The sequence below is a fragment of the Primulina eburnea genome, chromosome 3 (assembly GCF_022965805.1).
Source record: "Primulina eburnea isolate SZY01 chromosome 3, ASM2296580v1, whole genome shotgun sequence".
In the NCBI taxonomy this organism is placed as follows: domain Eukaryota; kingdom Viridiplantae; phylum Streptophyta; class Magnoliopsida; order Lamiales; family Gesneriaceae; genus Primulina; species Primulina eburnea.
Genome location: NC_133103.1, coordinates 3659906 through 3681717, shown reverse-complemented (window position 1 = coordinate 3681717; position 21812 = coordinate 3659906). Strand labels below are relative to the sequence as shown.

The 21812-nt window shown below is 35.3% G+C and overlaps 4 protein-coding genes across 5 annotated transcripts; 3 read left to right on the top strand and 1 right to left on the bottom strand.

Moving 5' to 3' along the window:
• Positions 1–418: 418 nt before the first annotated feature.
• Positions 419–2263, bottom strand: LOC140828024 (protein IQ-domain 26-like). The gene is made up of 3 exons (XM_073190992.1): positions 1637–2263; positions 1330–1524; positions 419–1244 (listed from the first exon to the last, which is right to left on the bottom strand). Exons 1-3 carry the CDS (start codon positions 2039–2041, stop codon positions 555–557), a joined length of 1290 nt encoding a protein of 429 aa, XP_073047093.1. The 5' UTR covers positions 2042–2263; the 3' UTR covers positions 419–554.
• A 2201-nt stretch (positions 2264–4464) lies between these two features.
• LOC140825444 (uncharacterized) lies at positions 4465–6267 on the top strand. The gene is made up of 3 exons (XM_073187217.1): positions 4465–4691; positions 5625–5700; positions 5791–6267. The coding sequence occupies exons 1-3, from the start codon at positions 4636–4638 to the stop codon at positions 5959–5961; spliced, it is 303 nt and encodes a 100-aa protein (XP_073043318.1). The 5' UTR covers positions 4465–4635; the 3' UTR covers positions 5962–6267.
• Positions 6268–6796: 529 nt separating this feature from the next.
• On the top strand, positions 6797–8714 carry LOC140825443 (uncharacterized). The gene has a single exon (XM_073187215.1). It carries the CDS (start codon positions 7040–7042, stop codon positions 8564–8566), a length of 1527 nt encoding a protein of 508 aa, XP_073043316.1. The 5' UTR covers positions 6797–7039; the 3' UTR covers positions 8567–8714.
• A 3862-nt stretch (positions 8715–12576) lies between these two features.
• On the top strand, positions 12577–21404 carry LOC140825442 (uncharacterized). Of its 2 annotated transcripts, XM_073187213.1 has the most exons (14): positions 12577–12931; positions 14607–14662; positions 14791–14965; positions 15309–15410; positions 16323–16394; positions 16814–16930; positions 17047–17124; positions 18176–18238; positions 18313–18409; positions 18622–18700; positions 18830–19041; positions 19556–19701; positions 20145–20267; positions 20983–21404. In XM_073187213.1, exons 1-14 carry the CDS (start codon positions 12845–12847, stop codon positions 21133–21135), a joined length of 1560 nt encoding a protein of 519 aa, XP_073043314.1. In that variant the 5' UTR covers positions 12577–12844; the 3' UTR covers positions 21136–21404. The 2 variants fall into 2 exon arrangements, with proteins under 2 accessions (XP_073043314.1, XP_073043315.1); XM_073187214.1 differs by lacking the exon at positions 14607–14662.
• Positions 21405–21812: the final 408 nt, after the last annotated feature.

Sequence of the window (21812 nt, the reverse complement as noted above, 5' to 3'; positions counted from 1 at the left end):
TTTGTTTTAACATATTCATTATGCATGTTGGATATCCTTAATTATTTTCAGATTTTTCTGCAGGGATTATACATGATTGGTCCCCCACTATCAATATTATTTGGACGTATGCTGACGTATAAATAATGTAAAAATGACAAAAGAGAAGTGGGCATCTCAAAAAAATTCCCAGCTAACTAGTAGCTGCAACAGTTATATTGCCTTAAGCCAAACAGTCTACATTTCAAATAGGTACAAGGCCCCGCAGAGTTGGGCAATGTAACATTTTTCAAATAATTCTAAAAACTTAATTTTATATCGAAATAAAATAAAGTATCATTAAGGCAGATCCGATGAACAGGGCTAATAAGAGAATTTTTTTATTTAGATCGTTGTGTCTGTCTATTACGATTAATTTAACAAAGTTCATGGAATAACCAAATGCGACAACAATCAATTACCCATATTTTTTAAAAAAAACAATTGAAACTAGTACTTGCAAAAAAATCAAAACCATATGAAATGCAAAATCTAATTAATTGTTTAGATTTTTGTGTTGACAAAAATCAAGTGAATTACAACAAGCCATTTTCGCGTATGGGACGACCCTTTTCTTGGACGAAATTTTCCCGAACAAATTCAGAAGACCTACCAAGATTTCCTAGCACGACATTCTTGAAATTAATGGTTTGTTGAGCTTGTGAGCATGACCTCTGAATTCGGGGATCACTCAAGCTGTTTCTTGATTCCATCATCTCATGAAGTGAAAGCCTCCTCTTCGGGCCTGGCTCAGGCCTCTGTTTTGGAGCACTTTGGGACCTCAGTTTTGCGCTGAATGATTGTGTATTCGCCATGTAATTCGGGCTGAAGTAGTTCACGCAAAAACTCCTCGCTGGTGTCGAGGGTGCATTGCACCCACAGGAACTGGAGAATCTTGGCGTGTTTTGTGCGGTGGAGAAATGGCATTCTTCCCCGGATATGACCCATTCTTTATTGGGGAAATAATGGCCATCGGGTATCAGTTTTCGTTCCGGGATTCGACTCGGAAACGGAGAAGAAATTCCCTTTCCAGTGGAGTCCTCACCGGGATCTGATATCCATGTGTCGTGGCCTCTCCGGGACCTTGACTTTGGCCAGCAACCGGTGTCCACTTCCACGATTTTCGGGCTTTCGTCGAATGTATTGATGGCATTCTCGAATGATGCAGAAAGCCTCCGGCTATGCAATGCCATTGGATGCTCAATTCTCGCATCATCAGGGTTTTCCTACAAATTTCAACCCCTCACAAAAGACGGAACAAAACTTATAAAATAACTGTGAAACTACATTCTAAAGATTTTTATGACTCACCAGGGATTTTCGGGCCTGAAAGGAAGCACGATTGTTGATGAAACGTCTTGTTTTCCAGGCCCGAACACTGGCTTGCGCTCTTACGAGGGCTTGCATGCTATGAAGTGTGGCCGTTGCTTGTCTACGCACCAAATATCCTCTCACCAAAGCTTGAATTTTTACCAGTCCCCTCAAAGCACGAAGGGCTTTTCGGGCCTGTATGCATTTCAAACGCAATATGAGTTCATGTCACGAGACGGAAGTACGAAACAAGTTATAAATGTTTTTTATTTCTTGTTTAAATCAACTTAAAAAGTTTTACTCGTACCAGGTATCCACGGAAAAGTTTTTGAATCTTGACAGCGGCCGACCTTTCCCGGCCGCCGCCAACCAACAGCGTACCTCTTCCCTGATTGGTGAGACGAACCACCGCAACCGCCGCCTGTGCGGCGGCTACAGCCGCGTCAGCTGCTGCCGCCGAAGCTGCGGCCACCGCTATCGCATGCTTGCTCTGCTCCTTGTCGGAATCGGAGTAGAAAGACCTCAGCCACGCCGCCTCCGCAGGCGTAATGTTGGGCGGAATGGTAGATGGATTGTTGCATAAAACGCTGTCATCCCTGTTGGAATGGCCAGAGCTCCACCGGTTACCGTCAGCGGAGTAATAATCCTTTGTTTCCTTATCTTTAACCTTTATCCCGAACACAGATTTTAACCATCGCGTCGCTCTTCCCATATTTTCCTCTTCCTACTTAATTTTCAAGAAAGAGTTGTTAAAAAAAACTTGAGATGATGGTAAACTAAAAAAGAACAGGATTAGAGGCTAGAATCTAGGTTGTTTCCATTTTGTACAAAGGCTGCTACCAAAAAAAACAGTCTAACAGAACAAGAAAGTGAAACCAGGAATTATAGTAAATAAATATTGCACTGCGACAACCAAGACCGGAGGACAAAGGACCCAATTTGTGATTTTCCATAGTAACGGGTTGCAACGCAAATAAATAGCATTTATTTGATTTTTTTTTTTAAATAGTGAAATATACAAAGATTTTAATATATGTGTGTGTGTGTATATATATATATATATATTTGCAATAATTTTAAATCATAATCTTGGCCCTACCGTTATTTAAACAAGCATTATAACTAGCAGGAGAGTCGAATTTTATGTGTTGAATTGAAGTGTAAACATATATATATGTCCCTTTTTCTCTCTGTATATCAATGTACTTGAAAGAAACATAGCTATGGAGACCTCGTGAGCGTCCGCATTAGGAGACAAAAATGTGCGGCTTTGGACTGATAAAAAGTACTTTACAAATCCAACATGCAAAATATATCTCGTCCAATAATTACATCAAGTACGTATAAGGGCAAAAACTTGTGTGAGACGGTCTCACGGGTCAAATTTTGTGAGACGGATCTTTATTTGGGTAATCTATGAAATAGTATTGTTTTTTATGCTAAGAGTACTACTTTTTGTGGTGAATATGGGTAGGGTTGACCCGTCTCACAGATTGATATCCGTGAGACGGTCTCACATGAGACCTACTCACGTATAAGACAATACAACGATAAATCCAGAGGATATCCACGTAAATAACTGCTTCAATCCACTAATTACTCTTCTGTCAATAAAACTCCATATAAACCAAAAGATCGTTAAGAAAAACTTAAATATGTTTTCTTGCTTCAATTTTCAATATAAGATGAAATAAACAAATACCGGCTCATCCGACAAAGTTTTAATTTACAAAAAAAAAAAGAAGAAAGAAACCAAGAAAGATAATTTGTAGTACAGTACCCTAGCTGTCATATTTTGTGCTCATACATCTATGGTGTCCGTCAATATTGCTGATTGCCCCTTAAAAAGGTCAGATTTTAAGTTAACATATTTTAGTGAAGACATGTTTTTTTACGTATTAACGAACATTACATCGATGGGTCAATAAATAGTACGATACATTAATGAAAAGATCAATATTGGTAATCTGAATCTTGAAAAAAGTAAGTGAAATTGTCAAAAAAAAAAACATAAAAAAAAGTGGGAATGTACAAGGCCTCCAATTGGAATGTGGTTGATGGGAGAGTGAGGGAGCCTTTTGAAAAAGCAACAACTCAAAACTACTTTGTGGAGCAATGTGTCCTTAAAACAAAAAATATACCTCAGGATTCTGACACCCTCGGGCCTCGTGAATGCTTGCTTATATATACATATATGTATTGACTATATCATTTCAAAATATCTAATGTAAAAAAGAATTTCGGGGACGTATGTTTCATTACGGGTTGATTTATTTAAGGAAAAATAAATTTTACATTTTAAGAGTGGCAAACATTCTCTAATGTCTTTACGTCATATGTAAAAAATTAGCTTACCATTCTGTTTTTTTTTATGGAATGGTGCAAAAGATTCTTGATCAAGCCAAATTACTTAAAAGAAACAAGCCAAATTCGTACAAATCTTCCTACCCTTTTAATATCTACTCAGCAACGTATTCATAAGGATATGAACAATAGAGTTGATCTCCAATGAATTAACAGACAAAATAAATATATTGTAAAAATTACTTATTTAGAGTGATGTGATTTAATTTGTCCATCCCCTGCCCTGGACCAATGATTTTGAAGTTGACCATACATGAGTACTTGCATATGTTTTCCTTCATATGTTTCACTTAAGCTGTAAACAAATCGAAACAGCAACGCGTGGTGCATATGCTTTTCCTCTCTACATTCATTACTTTGGAAATTTGTTTTAAAAAAATTCAAAATTACAATATCAGTTTAAATTTTAAATTGGACGAAGAATGTGAAATCTTTAGGAATAAATAAAATTGTCAAAACGACAAGCAATTTTTTTTTAAATGCTAGTTTCAATTTAAAGTAAGTAAAAAAAATTAAAATTAATGATGACGATAAATCAGATTTGAGTAAGATTTCATATAATCCATCATCATCTATCAAAAGATTGAATACTCATACCTTAGTCAAATAACTTATTACCATATATAATTAAAATTTATCGAATTTGATATCCTCGTAACCGAAGTTATTTTACAAATTTCCTCCCTGTACTGTATACCCAAATTCCCAAAATCGATTACACATTTTTTAGTTTAGTAAAAAATCTCCTCTATACCATCTTCCATTCTGGCCGGATTCTCGATAACAAGTTTCACAGATTTTCAGATTTGGAGCGTAGGGTTAGATTTTCGGCTGAGCAAACAAAGCCCAAATATTAGGCCCATTTAAGGACAAACTTCATCGCTCCGCGAGCGACTGCGATTACTTAGGGCTCAATTATAGCTGAAATCTGGAATTAAACCCATGAAATTCAAGCCTCCCCCAAAGAGGAAGAAAACAGATGCCGCATCTTTCGAAAGGTATTTGGTCTCATCTTTAGGTTGCTGTTTTGTCCGTTATCGTGCGGATTGAATTGACTCGAGATATGTGAATTTATGGAGCGAAATGATGGACTTCGTGGGATTTTTCATAGCGATCAGTGATGTTACCCGATATCACTCGGCTGAATTACGAGTTCTTTCTCTTGATTACTGAAAAATGGTTGAATTCATCTACGTAAGATACACGATTTAGTAATGAGTACAAATTCCTGATCAAATGATAATTACGCAATGATGCGAACTTCAGGTAAAATGTAAAAAATTGGTAAATTCCTCATCAAATGTTAATTATGCAGTGATGCGAACTATGTTATATTTATCTTGCTGTTCATTTTGTATTTAGGACACAGTATATTTAAGGGTCATGCTTCAGCCTTCATGGTTGGACTTAGTGGTTGAGGCACGATGCTCTTCGTCGAAGGGCTGTGCCTTAGCTTGTTTCGGAATGCAAGGGGCGAGTCTCAATAAGCCATCAGTCTAGGCCTTTTGTGGGTTTTAATAATTATGACCTTGCTTGAAATGGATTTGCCTCATTTATGCGGATCTATTTTGTAATTGCGCTGATCCTGTTGCATTCCGGATTCGAACAGCATTGTTCTTCTTTAATCTCAACGCACCCGCTCTGGCTGATAGCTAGTAATTACCTTGTTATTTTTTAACTTATCTAGGATTATCTAGCCTTGAACAGAGAACAAGCATCCATTTAATGTGTAAAATTTTTGATTTCATTATATTCATTTCATTGCCGTTGTGATTTATCCTGGGCAAACCTGCTCAGAGGAATTAATTCCTCTTTGGTCGTCAGTAGTTTCGCGAGCGTAATGAGTAATTGCCTTACCTTAGATGATAAATTGTTTTGTGGGTTTCTTGATTCTAATTAGGTGATTAACTTTGTCGTGCATTTGATTACAGCCCCGCTCATTCGACACCTGCTGTCTCATCACTGGAAAAGCGAGACGCGGTTATGATGCTTATCGATAAATCAACAGTACGTGAATTTTGTTCTCACCATTTGTGTTCTTTCACTCGAGCTTCTGTCGATCGCAATTTAGTTAACTTATTCATGACAACTATGTAGGGCGATGAGACTCATATGAGCCGTGTCAATTCAAGAGTTCGACAGGCGAGAGATTTTGCTGTAACTGAAGCACAGCAAGACGGCTGCATGACAAGTTTTAGAATATTTGACTCTCCATACGGGAATTATCTTGTCCCTGTGATTCCGACTCGAGCAGAACTCGGCGGTTAGCTTGGTGAGATTCCGTCATTTAACACCCCTTTGGCAGCAGAAACCTGATTTAAGGTTTGTTGCTGACTCCCGCGATATCTTCTTGAACTTTCTCATGCACCGATGAGCAAGCATATCCAGAATTTAAAACGCCGTTGGACATTTGTTGAACCTTCAAAATGCTGATCGCCAGTGGGAGAACTTATATTATCATCTGCTCATGCCCAAACAAATATCAGCTGTTCGCATTTTTCATACCCTCTTCATCATAGATGACTCGTGTAATTCGATTTACTGTTTTAATATTTTCATATATGGATTTTTTAATGTGATAAGGCCCAACTCTTCACGTCCGTATATATTGCTCGAGTATGTCGTGTTGTCTAAATTACTGGTAAATAAAATACGCGTGTGTACTTATAAAAAAAAATAAAATAAAAAATTGATAAAATAATAATTTTAACAAATATTTTTTAATTTTTTTATGAAATTACTCATAAATTTATCTGGTGAAGAACACTCCGAATGAATTTAAACTTTGAAATATAATTATATATTTTTTTTCTATAAAATTTCAAATATGTTTGAATCTATTAATTTATATCATTTTTACTTTTAATCGATTTTAATTTATTTTCAAAAGTCTTGCACTTGAAGTTAGTTTATAATAAAGTATTTAAAATTAATTTAATAAAAGGTAAATATCCGAGACACACACTCATATGTATGGGCTTTTTTGCTGTAAGTTACATTAATATGCCATTTACTGGACATAATAAGTTTGTATTAATAGGCCCATCTTGTAGGAATTTGGGTTGGACGCTGACATGAGCGGGCCCAAAGCACATACGACGTCGCTTCTATTATCCACTCAAGCTTTCTTATGCTATTCCGCCAGGCGGATGCTTTACCTGGTATACTCAGATAAACCCTCTCAAACCCCGCTCCGGAGGAAGATGGTACGGTGTAGTTCATTGGAAATGATTTTAGACACATTTATTACCTTTTCATTTGAATTTGGGTGCATTTCTAATTGACTGTTCGGTAATTTCATTTTCAACTATTGGTTTCTTCGAATCTCAAAAGCTTATAGCTCTCTATGTGCTGTAATATGGCAAGACCTCACGCATTCCCTTTAGTTTTTAGGATTTCTGTGCAGCCCTCCAGAATGGGAAGTTTAAATCCCGTTTCCATGTTTGCTGGTTATCATTCAATTATCGGGTCTTGTGAGAAACCGGGTCAACAGTTTCTGTGGTGTCGTGAAACGTCAGCTAAACCGCGTTTTTGTGTGCAAAGTGTTGTCTTGAGTTGTTCACAATTGGGAGCGAGACGTTTTATCAGTTCACATTCTGAGATTGAGGTTGAGACGAGTAAAAAGACCCTTCCTTGGTTGGCAAAATCCAGGGGGAGGGAAAAAAGAGAAGTAGGAAGTGGTGAGGTGAGTAAAGTGTTTCGGTCTTCATGGGAAGAATCGGCAGAAAAGTTTTTAAAAGGTAGGATGGAAATTAGAGAAACCCAAAAATTTGAAGGTAGGAGAAATGAGATGAGGAATGCAGACGACTTTAGTGAGGACGGGGATGGGGATGTGGAGGTTGGGGATGATCCAAGATGGGATAAAATTAGGAACAGGGTAAGCAAATTTGTTGAGGTAAAATCAGGATCGGAAAGACCAGAAGTTAGGACATGGATTAATCAGGAAAATTGGGGTAGGAAGACATGGAAAGAAGCTAAAGAATCTACGGTACCAAAACTAGTTGGAGAAGGAATCTATGGAGTTGGTCCTGTTTTGGCTGCACTTTCGGCTGCACGAAGAGAATTCTATGGATTGTATATTCAAGAAGGGTTAGATTTGGGTACGAATAATAGGAAAAAGAAGGACAAGAAAGGTTTTGAGAAAGTTTTAAAGATGGCTGAGAAGCTTGGATTAAGCCAAAAAGAGCTATCAAAGCATGATTTGAACATGGTAGTAGATAATAGGCCTCACCAGGGCCTGGTCCTTGATGCTTCCCCGCTGGAAATGGTCGGGATAAAGGAGTTGGAACCTATTTCTATTGAGTCCGATAAGGGCCCTCTTTGGCTGGCGTTGGATGAGGTAACTGATCCTCAAAATTTGGGGGCGATAATTCGATCTGCTTATTTTTTTGGTGCTTCTGGGGTAGTGTTGTGTGCTAAGAATTCGGCCCCGTTAAGTGGGGTTGTGAGCAAGGCCAGTGCGGGTTCACTCGAACTAATGGAGCTTAGATCGTGCAAGAATATGATGCAGTTCTTGACTTCATCTTCTAGAAATGGATGGCGGGTTCTTGGTGGTTCGGTTTCTTCAAAAACCGTTCCTTTGAATGAAGTTGTGCCTGGTGCTCCTACGATCCTTGTACTGGGCAGCGAAGGCACGGGTTTGAGGCCATTGGTGGAGAGATCTTGCACTCAGTTGATTAGAATTCCCGGAAATCTTCCCATAGATTTGATAATGACAGGAGATGAAGATACTGGCAACATTGAAAATCCAGGTCAAGAATTCCGGTCCTTCTTGGCTGTGGAAAGCTTGAACGTAAGTGTTGCAGCAGGTGTTATGCTGAATCACTTGATTGGAAATATTTGTGTTAGTGTTGACCATGTCCAAAAAGAGTGAAACAAGTTAGAAGAACAAAATATTCTGGTCAGACTCAAACTTCTTGTCATCATATTTCAATTACATGTGGTGTTACAATCCAATGAAAATTACGCAAACAAACATGCCTCTTTGAAGGATACTACATGAAAGTCTTCATTTTTAGTCATATAGTTGTTTTATTACTATTTTAGTTTTATGTCACTAGTGTTGTTCTACTGCTGTGTAAGACACTTGTGTTAGAATAAGAAACGGGAATGCAGAATAAGTGAAATCATTTGACTTTTATGCGGTGCATTTATTCGGATTTGCAACTCTTTGGTGGCTTATATCACACCGTCACGCACAATCCGCCAAATTGAATCTCAAAATCAGCCATTTGAAGCATGACCGAACTTTCGATTTCCAACTACTTACAATCCTTAGCCAGCGTTTCCATACGGGTTGATAGCTCCAAAAGTCGCCCCAAGTACACATTACATTGGAGTTTCCTTATAAACAACACCCCGAGATCCCTTTGATACCAGTTGCCACAGTTTGAAACTTTCCTTTCACGTCACATGAATCAAATGCTCCTATCGCTTAGCTTCGTAACGAGTATTGCTTTACCTTAACACCCCCCAGCCCCCCAGTTTTGGGATAAAACTTTTGTGGCTAGCCAATCGATAATATCATGTGTGCCGACTTTTCAGGTATATATGTCGAGCTTTACTGTAATATAGGAACTATTTTCTGCAAATAGTTGCACAAATTTTGAAATCCAGATACTTGAGTCAAGCTTGGATTCGAGGGTTGATAGTTGGCTCTCGTGAAGTATTGGAATTCTATATCCACTAATTTCTCTTTAAACACAAGCATAAATGCATAATATATGCCTGGGAGATTTCAAGTACCAATGAATAAAATACGAAAATAGAAGTAAATGGGTGGTAGAATAATATCGCATCAACAACTTTCCACGTTGTTTTTATTGTTATTCCCACCTCGAGGAACAGAAGTACAATAAAAAGTGATGGTGAAATAAGTTTTGGCTTTCACACATATTTTAGAATGAAAAATGAACTGTTTTCTTATTGTTTTGACAGATTGCAACGTTTTCTATTTACACACGCAATCCTTGTACTGCTATGATGACATTTCAATGGAAAATGGGTCACCTTGTTAGGCACTTGAGCTTATTTATCATCTCTGTCCCTTTTTAAAATGAAATTCAAGGCAAAAATGTTCTTTTTAAAAAAAAAAATTGTTGTTCTGTTGTATTCGAAAGAATCTTGGTCTATAAAATTAAACCCATGATAAGACAAATCTGCTAAAACATACAAAATGTACTTAATATTTAATGTAATTGGGAATTTAAGTTCAAATCTAATTTTTCTAGCTAAAGTGTCAGATTCAAATTAGGGCTCCCATGATTGAAAAAATTATGTCGGTATGCTCCATGGTCGTGCGTGCCAGAGAGCAATTGGTGATTAATTTTTCGGTATGCGCCACATGATTGTCTCAATGCGTCGTATATGTCGGCCTAACATGTGAGGCAAAGTGACGTTGAATTTGTCCTTTACTTTGCATATTTGCATCTGCCCCAAATCAATTATATATATATATATATATATATATATATATATATAATTGATTTGGGGCAGATGCAAATATGCAAAGTAAAGGACAAATCAATTATATATATATATATATATATATATATATATATATATATATATATATATATATGTAACTAACTTTTTGGCGTCATGGTCTGATTAAATAATTATACTTATTAATAAAGTGTGAAAACTTTAGTGTAAATCACAATTAATTTAGCGGATAGAGCCTTTATTTCTTAAATTTCAAGTTGCAGATTCAATTCTTATTTTATCATTTTTATTTTCTTTTTCTATTTATTTTTTAATTCATACATCAAAATTACAGTGTAGTCTTTTAATATTTCTTATGAGTATATTTTGATCCTCATTTAAATATAAATCAAATGAATTATAAAAAATTATTATACAAGCACACAACGTGTACGTCGGTGTTGTGTGTGTCAGTACACTAATTATATTATTAAGCTGTGTGCGCATTCACTATTATATCTCTTACTATTTATTAAGGCTGAGTAGGTTAGAGTAGGGGTGAGCAAAATCTCGGTTAAACCGAAATAACCGACCGAACCGAGCCAATTCGGAAATTCGGTTCGGTTATTTTGGAAATTCGGTTTTGGAAGTTTAAAAAAATCGGTTAATTCGGTTAATTCGGTTCGGTTTCGGTTTTCGTAAAAAAAAAATCGGTTAACCGAATTAACCGAATAATAAATTAATTTTTTTAAAAAATAGATTTATTATATAATTTATAATATTTTTAATGTTTTTATATTTAATTTTATTTTTTTAAAAAAAATCGGTTAATTCGGTCACCGATTTTAATTCGGTTAATTTGTGATCGGTTATTAAAACTAATTCGTTCGGTTCGGTTATCAAAATAAAATTCGGTTCGGTTCGGTTATTGGCAATTCGGTTCGGTCGGTGACCGAATTAACCGAATGCACACCCCTAGGTTAGAGTAACTTCCTTGGTCTGTTTTTTAAAATACCTAAAATGCCCTTCACCCCCACTCTCTACATTACTAATTATATATATTAATAAAGTGTTAAAAAATAAAAGCAAGTTACATGTAGTTTAGTGGATAAAGTCTATGTTTCTTAATCATGAGGTTGTAAGTTCAATTTTTGCTTAGGTCTTTTTTTTTAATTTATTTTTTAAGTTCATATATCAAAATTATAATTTTGTCACTCATTATTTCTTATAAATATATTTTGATCATCATTTAAATATAAATCAAATAAATTATAAAAACATATCGTACAAGCACGCAATACGTGCGTCGTTGTACTAGTATATTATTAAGCGAGGTGAGGTGAGACCGACTGTCATCAAAATTGTTGGTGTTTCCACTTATTTTCTTGATTGTCCCTCCCAAATCCCACTATGCTCTTGTTAATTTTTATAATTATGATATTAATTTTATTTTAATATACCTCAAAATAATTTAAAAAAACCGTATAAAGGTCAAAGAGCAGTTGAATTCTTTGTTTTAAATTTAAATTCATATTGTATATGCGTTGTCACTTATTATTCAAAAAAAAAAAATTGGAGGGACAAAAAATGGCCCTGTACCCATGTGGAATGAGCGGAGCATGGAAAAGGACATTAATGTTAAGATTCGGATCATGAATCAGCATCTTCTCCGAGAAATCCCATTTTATTGCAAATCCCCGCCGCTTTGCACGTGCGACCGCACACGTGGACTCGCCCCATAATTAACTACTCATATCCAACTGTCAGCCCCCTCCACCAACAAAGATTTATAAACTTTACGCAGAGATTCACGAAATTTAATTTATTTAATTCTAAAAATATTATTACATTACTATTATATAATGTACAAGTTATAAAAAACACTTCAAATTTATGTCTTAAATTAAAATATCACATTTATTCTATGACAATGAAATCGAACTATATAATTTGATTTGGAAATATAAATTTGAACTTTGGGAGATTCAAATAATACATCAATTTAGGCAAAAACTTGTGTGAGACGGTCTCACGGGTCATATTTGTGAGACGGATCTCTTATTTGGGTCATCCATAAAAAAGTATTATTTTTTATGCTAAGAGTATTACTTTTTATTGTGAATATGGATAGGGTTGACCCGTCTCACGAATTAAGATCCGTGAGACGGTCTCACATGAGACTTACTCCTTATTGGATGTAAGTATTTAAATGAATTTGAAATTCACAATATGAAATCTTTCGAAACAAGTGCACAACAAAATCTCGAGTCATTCAACTATTCATTATATAATTTCCCTTCCACTATTTTCATTTTCTTTGTAAAATAAGAATTTGGAATATATATTGTTGTGTTTTGTGTTATGCTCTCGAAATGTCGTTAACAACCATATTTATTTTGGAAATAAATAAATAACCCTAATTTTTTTAAAAAAAATTCAGTAACCTAAAAATTATGCGTGAATAGAACCACAATCCCGATCCCAATATAAAAACACGGTCTCTCGCGAATTTCTCCTTTTTCCTCTCTTCTGTCTTCCCCTTTCTACATTTGTACTTTCCGTTAGTGGCGATCTGAGAGAGACGAGCCAATACGAACACAAGTTACGTATATGCAATGTACGTATATTCATAGAACGGAATTCGAGGGCACCGATTTGTCCCAGGTCGCGGAAAGTTGTATGAAGGATATAGTTGTTGTATTTTTAAGTGCCAGCATTGTGAGTAAATATGTCTACCTTTGATTCGTTGGATGCATTTTTGTTCGCTGCCAGCAGAGCTTGCTGTAGTCCTCTTGCGATTTTTGTTCAGATCCAGGTGGGGTATTTTTTGTATTCTGTGTGGAGAATGCGAAAAATCAGTGTTTGATCGTGTTCTTTTGTATGCTATTGCAATGTAGAGCGCTGGCTCGAGTGATTCTGCTTTGCTCGTGGTTTGAATCTGAATAACAAAGCTTTTTTTTTTAATCAATTTGAGCAGTTTTTTTTTAATCCGTGGTAAGTATTTTTTCCTATGGTACTTGTTGAGAGTTTGAATTATGGCGAAACGTGGTTGAGGTTAAAATTGGGTTGCTATGTTTCTCTCCTTATTAATTTCACGTTTATTTTTATTTTTTATGAGAGTCAAGATGCTGTGAGTTAGATCTGGTTAGTTTATGGCAACCGAAGTATTACATAATGTGTGAGCGAGACAGGGATCGGCTTTAATGGGATTATGATGTCAAGTTGAATGTTCGATTATTTGGTTAAACTAATTCTTTTAGTGTTGCTTCTTCAAGTTCGTTTATGCCAACATATCTCGTTACTTATTACTGTCATTGTTTCTTTTCTGAATGGGTAGGGAATATGCAGGGTGCGAAAAACTCAAAGGAAAATCCTGTCAACATTGTCCTAATTTGTTCTCCCGAGTTCAATGTTGTATTTGTGCAATATTTCTCTGCATGAATAAACAGGATACTGCTCGCTTTTGATAGCTTTTGTTGAGCACAAAACAGTTGTTGACGTGCTACAATTCATAACTAAAAATAAAAGTGTTAACTCAAATACTTGTAAATGATAAGTGGCCAGAGTCCTACATTTTGATGTTCACTTGATACAACCCTTATCCCAGGCCACTGCCAAGCGCAACCGATTCAACTCACAGTCTCACACCTTGAGCCTCTATTACAAGGCCAATTATCAGTAAACCCAAGGCGAATCGCCCCATCTATTAACCGTCGCATTTGGGTGCGTGGGATCTATGGACCAATGTGTTGGACAATTTGTCTGTCGCTGTACTAACGTTTTTGGTTGAAAAATTTTAGGATCTTGGGTATATTGTCTGGGCATGCAACTTTAAAGTTCAAAATTAACATGTGCGAGTAGGAACTTTCACTCATGGATCTGATATTTTATGTATTTAGTAGACATGAACATTGATGACGTGTCTCTTGTTTTCATCTTCATTTTAAACTTTTAAAGCTGTAACTGAGCAATGCGCTGCTGTAAATGCATTTAATAGTCTTGGTTAGTTGTGGTTCAGTTTACTCTTTAATCCCGTTTATTGAAACTATGGAGTTTTTCTTGAGTGCTTTTGTTTGGTCAAATGGTGTTTCATCAAACCTGAGAAATGTATGCTTTAGGTTTTGGTATCACACAGAAGTTTAATGCTTGTATTCTTGTGTTCGGAGTTGGAGTTGGAGTTGCCTTGTTATTTAAATTTTATCACTATATGCAGAAAAGAGAAAAAGTATGGAAGGATAAAATGGAACCTTATTGTCTCATCAAATTGTCACCTAATGCGTGAAGATGCATTATGTTATATATTGTTGATGTGATCATGTGAATTTTTGGAAATTTTGGATTTATTATCTGCTGCATGATAGATACAGGGCATCGATCTATTATTCTTTGGGAAGAGAACTAACAGCATATTTTTTGGTTTCGATATCATTTAGTATTATTTTGTTTCTGCCATTTTGGTTCCTACATATTAATTTGAATTTACATGACAGGGATTTTTTATTTGCTTAATTCTTGCTCTTGGCTGGGCTTTGGCTTCCTTTGTCAGGTAGCAGAATTGATGGTTGACGGTCTAGTTATTAGTTTACTACCTTACTGGGCATGGATTATCTTCTACGTCATTTTTTACCATGAAGCTCATAATTGCACATTATTAATGAGATTTTTTTGCCACAGGGGTAAAGAGATAAGACGGTTGAAAGAAAGCACGAGACATGGAAATAGCTTTGCTTTTCTTTGTTATGACATTAATGACCTCGAACATGATAATCAGGTCAACTTGCCAATGGTTACAGTTGTGATGCCTTTAAAGGGGTTTGGGGAACACAATCTCCATAACTGGAGAACTCAGGTGAATTTATCTTAATTTTGATTGGGCTTATTCAAAAAATTGCATAAGCATTTTCTATGTTTAGTTCCAAGTGTATGCTATCCGAGACATATTTTCATTGCCTTTCTGTTAGAATCACTGCTTTCAGTATTTGTTGGATCCAAAATAGCTAAAGTAGTGGCTCATTGATGATTTTTTTGAATCAGAATCTTAAACGAATGGACCTTTTCCAAAATTTAACTGTACAAATACTTCTGCATATTCTGCTTTCTTTCCAGTTTGTTGAAGTCAATTGTTGTTAGCAAATCGTTGAAAGATGTAGATATACTGGTGTTTATTGTGGCTTGGTTTATAAATGCTGCAGGTTACATCTTTGTATGGTGGTCCGCTGGAATTTCTTTTTGTGGTTGAGAGTACAGAGGACCCGGCTTACCATGCCGTGACCCGATTGTTGGCGGACTTTAAGGTCTGTTGCTTCCCTCGTTGACTTACTAGTTAGGCTGAAGCTGAATTCTGTTTATTTGTCAACTTCTTTCCATGCGAATGAATCAACTTACCCATGCATACCGCATAATAAATGATTTGGACTGCTAATTGTTTTATGTTTTTGTTGTTTTAGAAATGCATTAATCATTCTTCTTCAAGGGATATGAGGCAAGTTCAAGAATCAGTTATTTGATTAGTTTATGTAATTTATTAAAACATCCCTACAATAAATTTTCATGTCCAGAATGCAGAAGTAGACCTTTTATATCTGAGAAACCTATTTATATCTAGAATACACATTCCAATATATTTTTTCACTTTCATGGTATTCTTTTTTCTAGAAAAAAATCCATGAAAGAAATGCAACCAAGTTTTTAACCTCAAAGACTTGAAACGGATGCAAAGCCCTTTCCAATGTTTTTCCCTGGCTGTGATTCATTTATTCTTAATCTAGAGATTTCCTTCTTTTAGTAATCTTTTAAAAAGAAAGAACATAAGTCGAGACTCAAAATAATAGAAAGAATTCAGTTGTGTAAAACATAGCAATCAAAAAGGAACTTGTAGGATGACAAACATGGCATTTTGCATTATACCAGTTTGCTTGGGCAATATGATTCTTTGTTACGGCCTATTGGGTCTTAGAGGATAAGAACTTTAGATTTCAATTGCTGATTAATGGGTGCTATTTAATATTTTATACCTGTTTTTGTAATGCTTCGGACTTGGTTTTTAACTGCTGTTTTTCTGCCCACTCTTCGAAGTAGAAGCAGCATCACATTTTGCTTTATTATGATTCACAAGTTTTGGCAGAAATATATATTGTTATTCATTGCAAAATTTTACCCCTTAAAACAAAAGCTATCTCCCCACGTGAGCTTGTGAACTTGTGCAGGATGATGTTGACGCAAAAATCGTAGTTGCTGGTCTATCGACAACTTGTAGCCAGAAGATCCATAATCAGTTGGTATACAATTATTTCTTGTTTTACTCTTCATTTTTTGTTCAAATTGCTCTTTCTACCGTGCTTTAAAAGCAGAAAAAACTATTTGCAATGGAAAACATCTCAATTATCCGATGTTTTAGCCTGGTTACGTCATATCATTATGTCACTTCATATTTGACGCTCGCTAGCTTGAACCTCTTTCAGTAATTTAATGTCATACAGACTTGAAGTGAATTATGTTTTGTAATTGAGCTTATTATGATTGCTTTACCAATAAATTTCCCTCTAGTGAGAGCAAAATAGGGTGAACAAGTAATTCAGTTGAATTGTAAAAAATACATGTTTTGAAGCCTATTTTGGCAGAATATCTTCACTAACTTCTGAAAAAGAAGCACCATGTCAAGTAAGACCTTTCATGTATGATATTTAACTTTTTGCAGATCGGGGTAGAAAAAATGCATAAAGATAGCAAATATGTGTTGTTTCTAGATGATGATGTTAGGCTGCATCCTGGATCAATTGGAGCCCTCACTGCTGAAATGGAGAAAAACCCTGATGTATGGTGATGTATAGACCTTTTCTATATCAATAAAATTTGTTTTTGTTGTTGCCCTGATTTGTGATATACTTAACTGTTCTATTACAAATGTCTTATATACCGTAACCTGTGCAGATTTTCATTCAAACTGGATACCCTCTTGATTTGCCATCTGGAAGTTTAGGAAGTTACTGCATATATGAATACCACATGGTACGTTTCACAACACTCACACGACCACTTTCTTGCATCTTCATTTCTTAGTTGTTGCCCTGTATTTATACGGGGATTTAGGGTTGGTTTTTGTTGGAGTTTTATACTAGAGTTGAGGGTAAGGCTGCTGGGGGCTGAGTAAAGGAGTGGGAAATGAAGTACAGTAATTTTTTTAATTTTGAATCCATTCGTTCTTCTAGGGTATCTAGGAGTCTGACTTAAATAGCATGAGGATTATTTTATATATTAATGTGGTTAATTCATATAAAAACCAAGTTGAATTCATCTATTGAACTTTCTTTGTATTGGTATTTAGCATAGAGTTTAAGGGTATGGTTTATTAAGCAATTTAAATGACTGGTCAGAGATGGAAATTCCTGATCAAGTGAAGAAATATGATTTTTTTTTATTGGAGCAATTTCACTTAAGTTCCCAGCTTGTTTTTTGAATGAGACCTCAGTTCACTTAAACATGGAGAGCCAGGATACATATTAAGTACGAATATTGACTAAATATATCTGTGAATGTGCTGGCTATATGAAGAAAAACAACAAAATGCTGCAGCAAGTCCCTAAAGTCTGTCAAGGTTTTTAATTTGGGCATTAGATTAATGGAACTTTCCTTCTATTTCAATCTTTTAACCACTGTCATACTCTAAAAATTTAAAGTGCATTCGATTTCATTATGGTCGGACATTTCGTTTATACTGTAGATAATTTGTGGAGTAGAGATAGAAGTTTACATGATCTTAATATGTATTCTTCTCAAGTTCGAATTGCAAGCAACTCCTCATAATTCACGTTGGAATGAGCAAGACACTCCAAATGAGCAGCTTCTTGTTATCATTAAAATAACTAGGCTGCTTCACACTGTTAATAAATAACCAGTGACTTAATAAATCCACTATTGACTTAGGAGCATCGTCATAAATTTGTTGAACCAAATGTTACCTACGATCTACTTGGTTTTTTTTTGTCCTTTCAACTCTTGTTTAGTTTCTGTTTCTTCTTTCAGAATCTTCTGTAAACTTAATATCCATCTTTATTTTCAGCCCTGTTCTATGGGGTTTGCCACTGGTGGGAAAACGTTCTTTCTATGGGGTGGATGCATGATGGTAAGCATTTCTGCATATTAAAAGCAAATTCATTTTAATGTATAAAAATCTGACTCCGAATTATTTAATTGCAGATGCATGCAGATGATTTTAGAAATGACAATCATGGCGTGGTTTCAGAGCTTCGAGATGGGGGCTATTCAGATGACATGACTCTTGCTGCTATTGCAGGTATATTGCTCTTTTTCATCTTTAAACAATGAGTTTAAGTTACGAGTTTGACAATTGACCTAAGTATACAAAATAGCTAATTAATTGAGCTATGTTGTGAACTGTGTTTCTTTTCCTGCTAGATCGGATGTGAGTTACAATGTCACTGAAGCATTTATCTCTGTGCTGAATGGTTTGTGAATTATATTATTGGCTGATGTTGTTGCTATCAGGTGCCCATAAGAGGCTCATCACATCACCACCAGTTGCTGTTTTCCCCCATCCACTTGCCAGCGATCTTAATTTTGCTAGGTGTGTACAAATCAGCTGGAATTGTTAACTTGAAATTGTGATTTAGCTTCAACAGGAGAACTTTTTTCCATTAGTCGGCGTTCTTGATTCTTGTCGGCTTTTTCAAACCTTTTAGTTAAATGTTTGTAGGTATTGGAATTATTTGAGGAAGCAAACATTTGTTTTAGAGTCATACACCACAAAAGTCAATTGGATTATGAACCGAGCATTATTCTCCACCCACTGCTACTTATCTTGGGGATTTGTGACGCCATATATTATGTCAGCAATACACGTGGCAGCAGCATTGAGATTCTATTCTAAAGGGTATTCTCTTGGTGAAGCGGCTTTTCCATGCAGTGGTGAGCATTTCGCTTAATCAGGTCCTATATCGTGTTAATGGAGTTAGTAAACAGGTTCTTGTTGCAGGAGCATAGTAAGGTCTTTGCATGTGCCTAGAATTATTTTGTTATCAATTGTGATTAACCAATGTTTATCATTTACATTCGAGCATATTCATGCATCCATTCAATCAAACACTGGTAAAGGTATTATCCCCATATCCAATGTTCTAGTGACACTGCATATATGGAGATCTCAAACACTTGGTTTTGAAAGATATGTTTTATTTTCTAGTTATATATTTTTAATTTGTTTGAGCTTTCCTATCCGAAGCCTGAGATGACTGCTTATAGTGTTATTGGTTGCTCCTTAATATAAGAATTTTATACATTTTGTTTTTACGTTTTAACAATTTTCCTTTTTATTAATTTATAAAGGAAGACCAAATATGATTCCTCTACAGTTGATTTAAAGTCATGATCATTGAGTTTGTAGGTGTAAAGTGTTTAAAATTTATTGTTTTTGTTTGTTTAGGGTTGTCATTAGTAGTCTGCCACGCAACATGTACAATAATTGAACTTCTTTCAATGTGGAACCTGACCCGAATAGAGGTCCTACTTTGCAATTTGTTGTCCCCGGAGGCTCCTCCACTCTCACTTGCATCCTATAACTGGTGTCTTGTAAGTCCTTTTCTTATTCAGTGGTTCAATTTTTCCTTTCGTGTTCAAGATCTGATCGTCTTGAAAATTTACTCAGAATTTAGGTTGTATTGAAGTAAAGAAGATTGATTATAGAGGCAGATGGGGAAATCTTATTACGGCCTCCTAGGAAAACGCACAAACATTCTCAAGTGACTACTTAGTGAAAGCATATGAGAGAAATACACCATGTCTCAAATGAACATTGTAAAAAATTAAATTAAATTGAATACTCTGTGAAAGCACATGAGATAAAAGCCATTCATTCAGGTATCTGATTTTAAACGTGCTCAATACATTTTAGAAGAGGCAATTTGAAATAAGTTTTGGCAGAGAAGTTACATAGGAAATAAAAAAAGGTCCAAGTTATTTGCTAATGTTAGTAGGATATCACTAATATCACTTATTGATTTTCATTTGAGCAGGTATTTATTGCAATGCTGGTTGACAATTTTTTGTATCCGTTATCTGCAATCCGTTCTCATTTTTCCCAGTGTATCAACTGGTCTGGCATCTGGTATCATTTGAAGGATGGCAAGATAATCAAGGTAATATTTATTTGAGCTTGTCTCATCTGTCCACAAGTCACCGCATTTTGCACGGTGGTATTGGAGATATAATTATGACATAACAATGTTTGTAGTTATAATATGATTATAACTATTTGTTTGAAGATGTGTAAACCATAGTTTGTTACTGTATGTTACTATAAAGAAGCATGGATTATGGAAGAAGGTTAAAGCATTTTTGAAATTTATTCTGACATAATGATATTTTTGGTTGGAGCGACTGATGTATGATCATAACTATTGCTTAGAGGATGCTTATTAGTAGATCTCTCTGCTGAGCCTGGATTATTGAGTAAGGTTGAAAATCGAAAGACAAATATTTGGTTATCAAGATGAAGTGATGGACAGATGGATGGTAAAGAGTTTCTCCAATCGAAACATGGAAGTCAAAACAAATGGGTCTTAGCTTTTGGGTTGCGAAAGAGAGACAGAACATCAAGGTCATACAGAGAAAAATGAGAGCACTGTAGATTGGGGCTGACAAAAGCTTGAGATATAATTTGACACTGTAGTGTAAAATCAAGAATGCTGCTAGATTTAGTATTTAGTTAAGAATGAGCGATGACAGATTCACTCTGAACTGACGAAACATGGAATAAAAATTGAACCTAAAAGTTTAACTCAAAAGGAAGAAAAGGAAAAAAAAACGCACATGTAACGTGTGTAAAACTTGATGATGAATTTGATTATGCAGATTGAAAGAAGCAAGGGCAAGGGACCTAAATTCACAGATTTAGGAGGCAAGCATTTGTATGGGAAAAAAGGAGCTCCAAATAATTATTCTTTTCTTCTATCTTTGTCCAAAAGTTTTGTTCAGTGGAGGCAACCCAAGAAGTACGATTTGTAGAAATATTTGTGCTTTAGCAGCTACATGTAGTTATTCTTTTGTCTTCTGGTTTCAAGAAATTCCAGGAACAAAATTCTGGGAATAATTAGATTCCCTTAATTTAAGTGTTAGTGTTCTTTATTATTACTGACTCGGAATAATTGTTATCAATTGATTGGAGGCTCTAGTTTGAGCTGATTCTTGTAATTGTATTTCATGCCTGTAACCTGTGAGATCGTGATTATTTCAAAATTCAAGCTTTGGACTAATTAAATTATGATTTTTACTTTTATAGCACAGGTGCATTTTTTCTATTCGTTTACGTCCATTTGAGTTTATAAACACTCACATTTGTTTTTGCTAAATTTTGGAAATTCTTGCTTCCATTTTCTCGGGAAAACTTTGAAAATTCTTGCTTCCATTTTCTCGTGGACTAGCTAAAATGTTAACATTTTTCCCCATTGAAGGGAATAAAGAGTACAATTTTTTTTTTCAAAGTACTGGAACTAGTTGACTTTACTTTCACAACTACATGTAATTTATCTCTATTACTAGTCCGAAAGTGGAGTCAACGTTAATTGAATTTTTTAAAAAAAATTGAAGAATTTATATCGATTTTTTCTAAAATCATTTTACTTTTGTGTCTGAAATCAAGTTCTTTCATAAAATAAATAAAAAATTGTTATGAGCGTCTTCGT

Bases quoted from the DNA above. Each gene is read 5' to 3' on its own strand.
- LOC140828024 (XM_073190992.1), bottom strand. From the start codon at position 2,041: ATGGGAAGAGCGACGCGATGGTTAAAATCTGTGTTCGGGATAAAGGTT. The intron at 1,525-1,636 runs GTACGAGTAAAA...AAATGCATACAG, and splicing joins AACTTTTCCGTGGATACCTG to GCCCGAAAAGCCCTTCGTGC. The intron at 1,245-1,329 runs GTGAGTCATAAA...TGAAATTTGTAG, and splicing joins TTCAGGCCCGAAAATCCCTG to GAAAACCCTGATGATGCGAG.
- LOC140825444 (XM_073187217.1), top strand. From the start codon at position 4,636: ATGAAATTCAAGCCTCCCCCAAAGAGGAAGAAAACAGATGCCGCATCT. The intron at 4,692-5,624 runs GTATTTGGTCTC...ATTTGATTACAG, and splicing joins GATGCCGCATCTTTCGAAAG to CCCCGCTCATTCGACACCTG. The intron at 5,701-5,790 runs GTACGTGAATTT...ACAACTATGTAG, and splicing joins TGCTTATCGATAAATCAACA to GGCGATGAGACTCATATGAG.
- LOC140825443 (XM_073187215.1), top strand. From the start codon at position 7,040: ATGTGCTGTAATATGGCAAGACCTCACGCATTCCCTTTAGTTTTTAGG.
- LOC140825442 (XM_073187213.1), top strand. From the start codon at position 12,845: ATGTCTACCTTTGATTCGTTGGATGCATTTTTGTTCGCTGCCAGCAGA. The intron at 14,966-15,308 runs GTGAATTTATCT...TAAATGCTGCAG, and splicing joins TCCATAACTGGAGAACTCAG to GTTACATCTTTGTATGGTGG. The intron at 19,702-20,144 runs GTAAGTCCTTTT...TCATTTGAGCAG, and splicing joins CATCCTATAACTGGTGTCTT to GTATTTATTGCAATGCTGGT.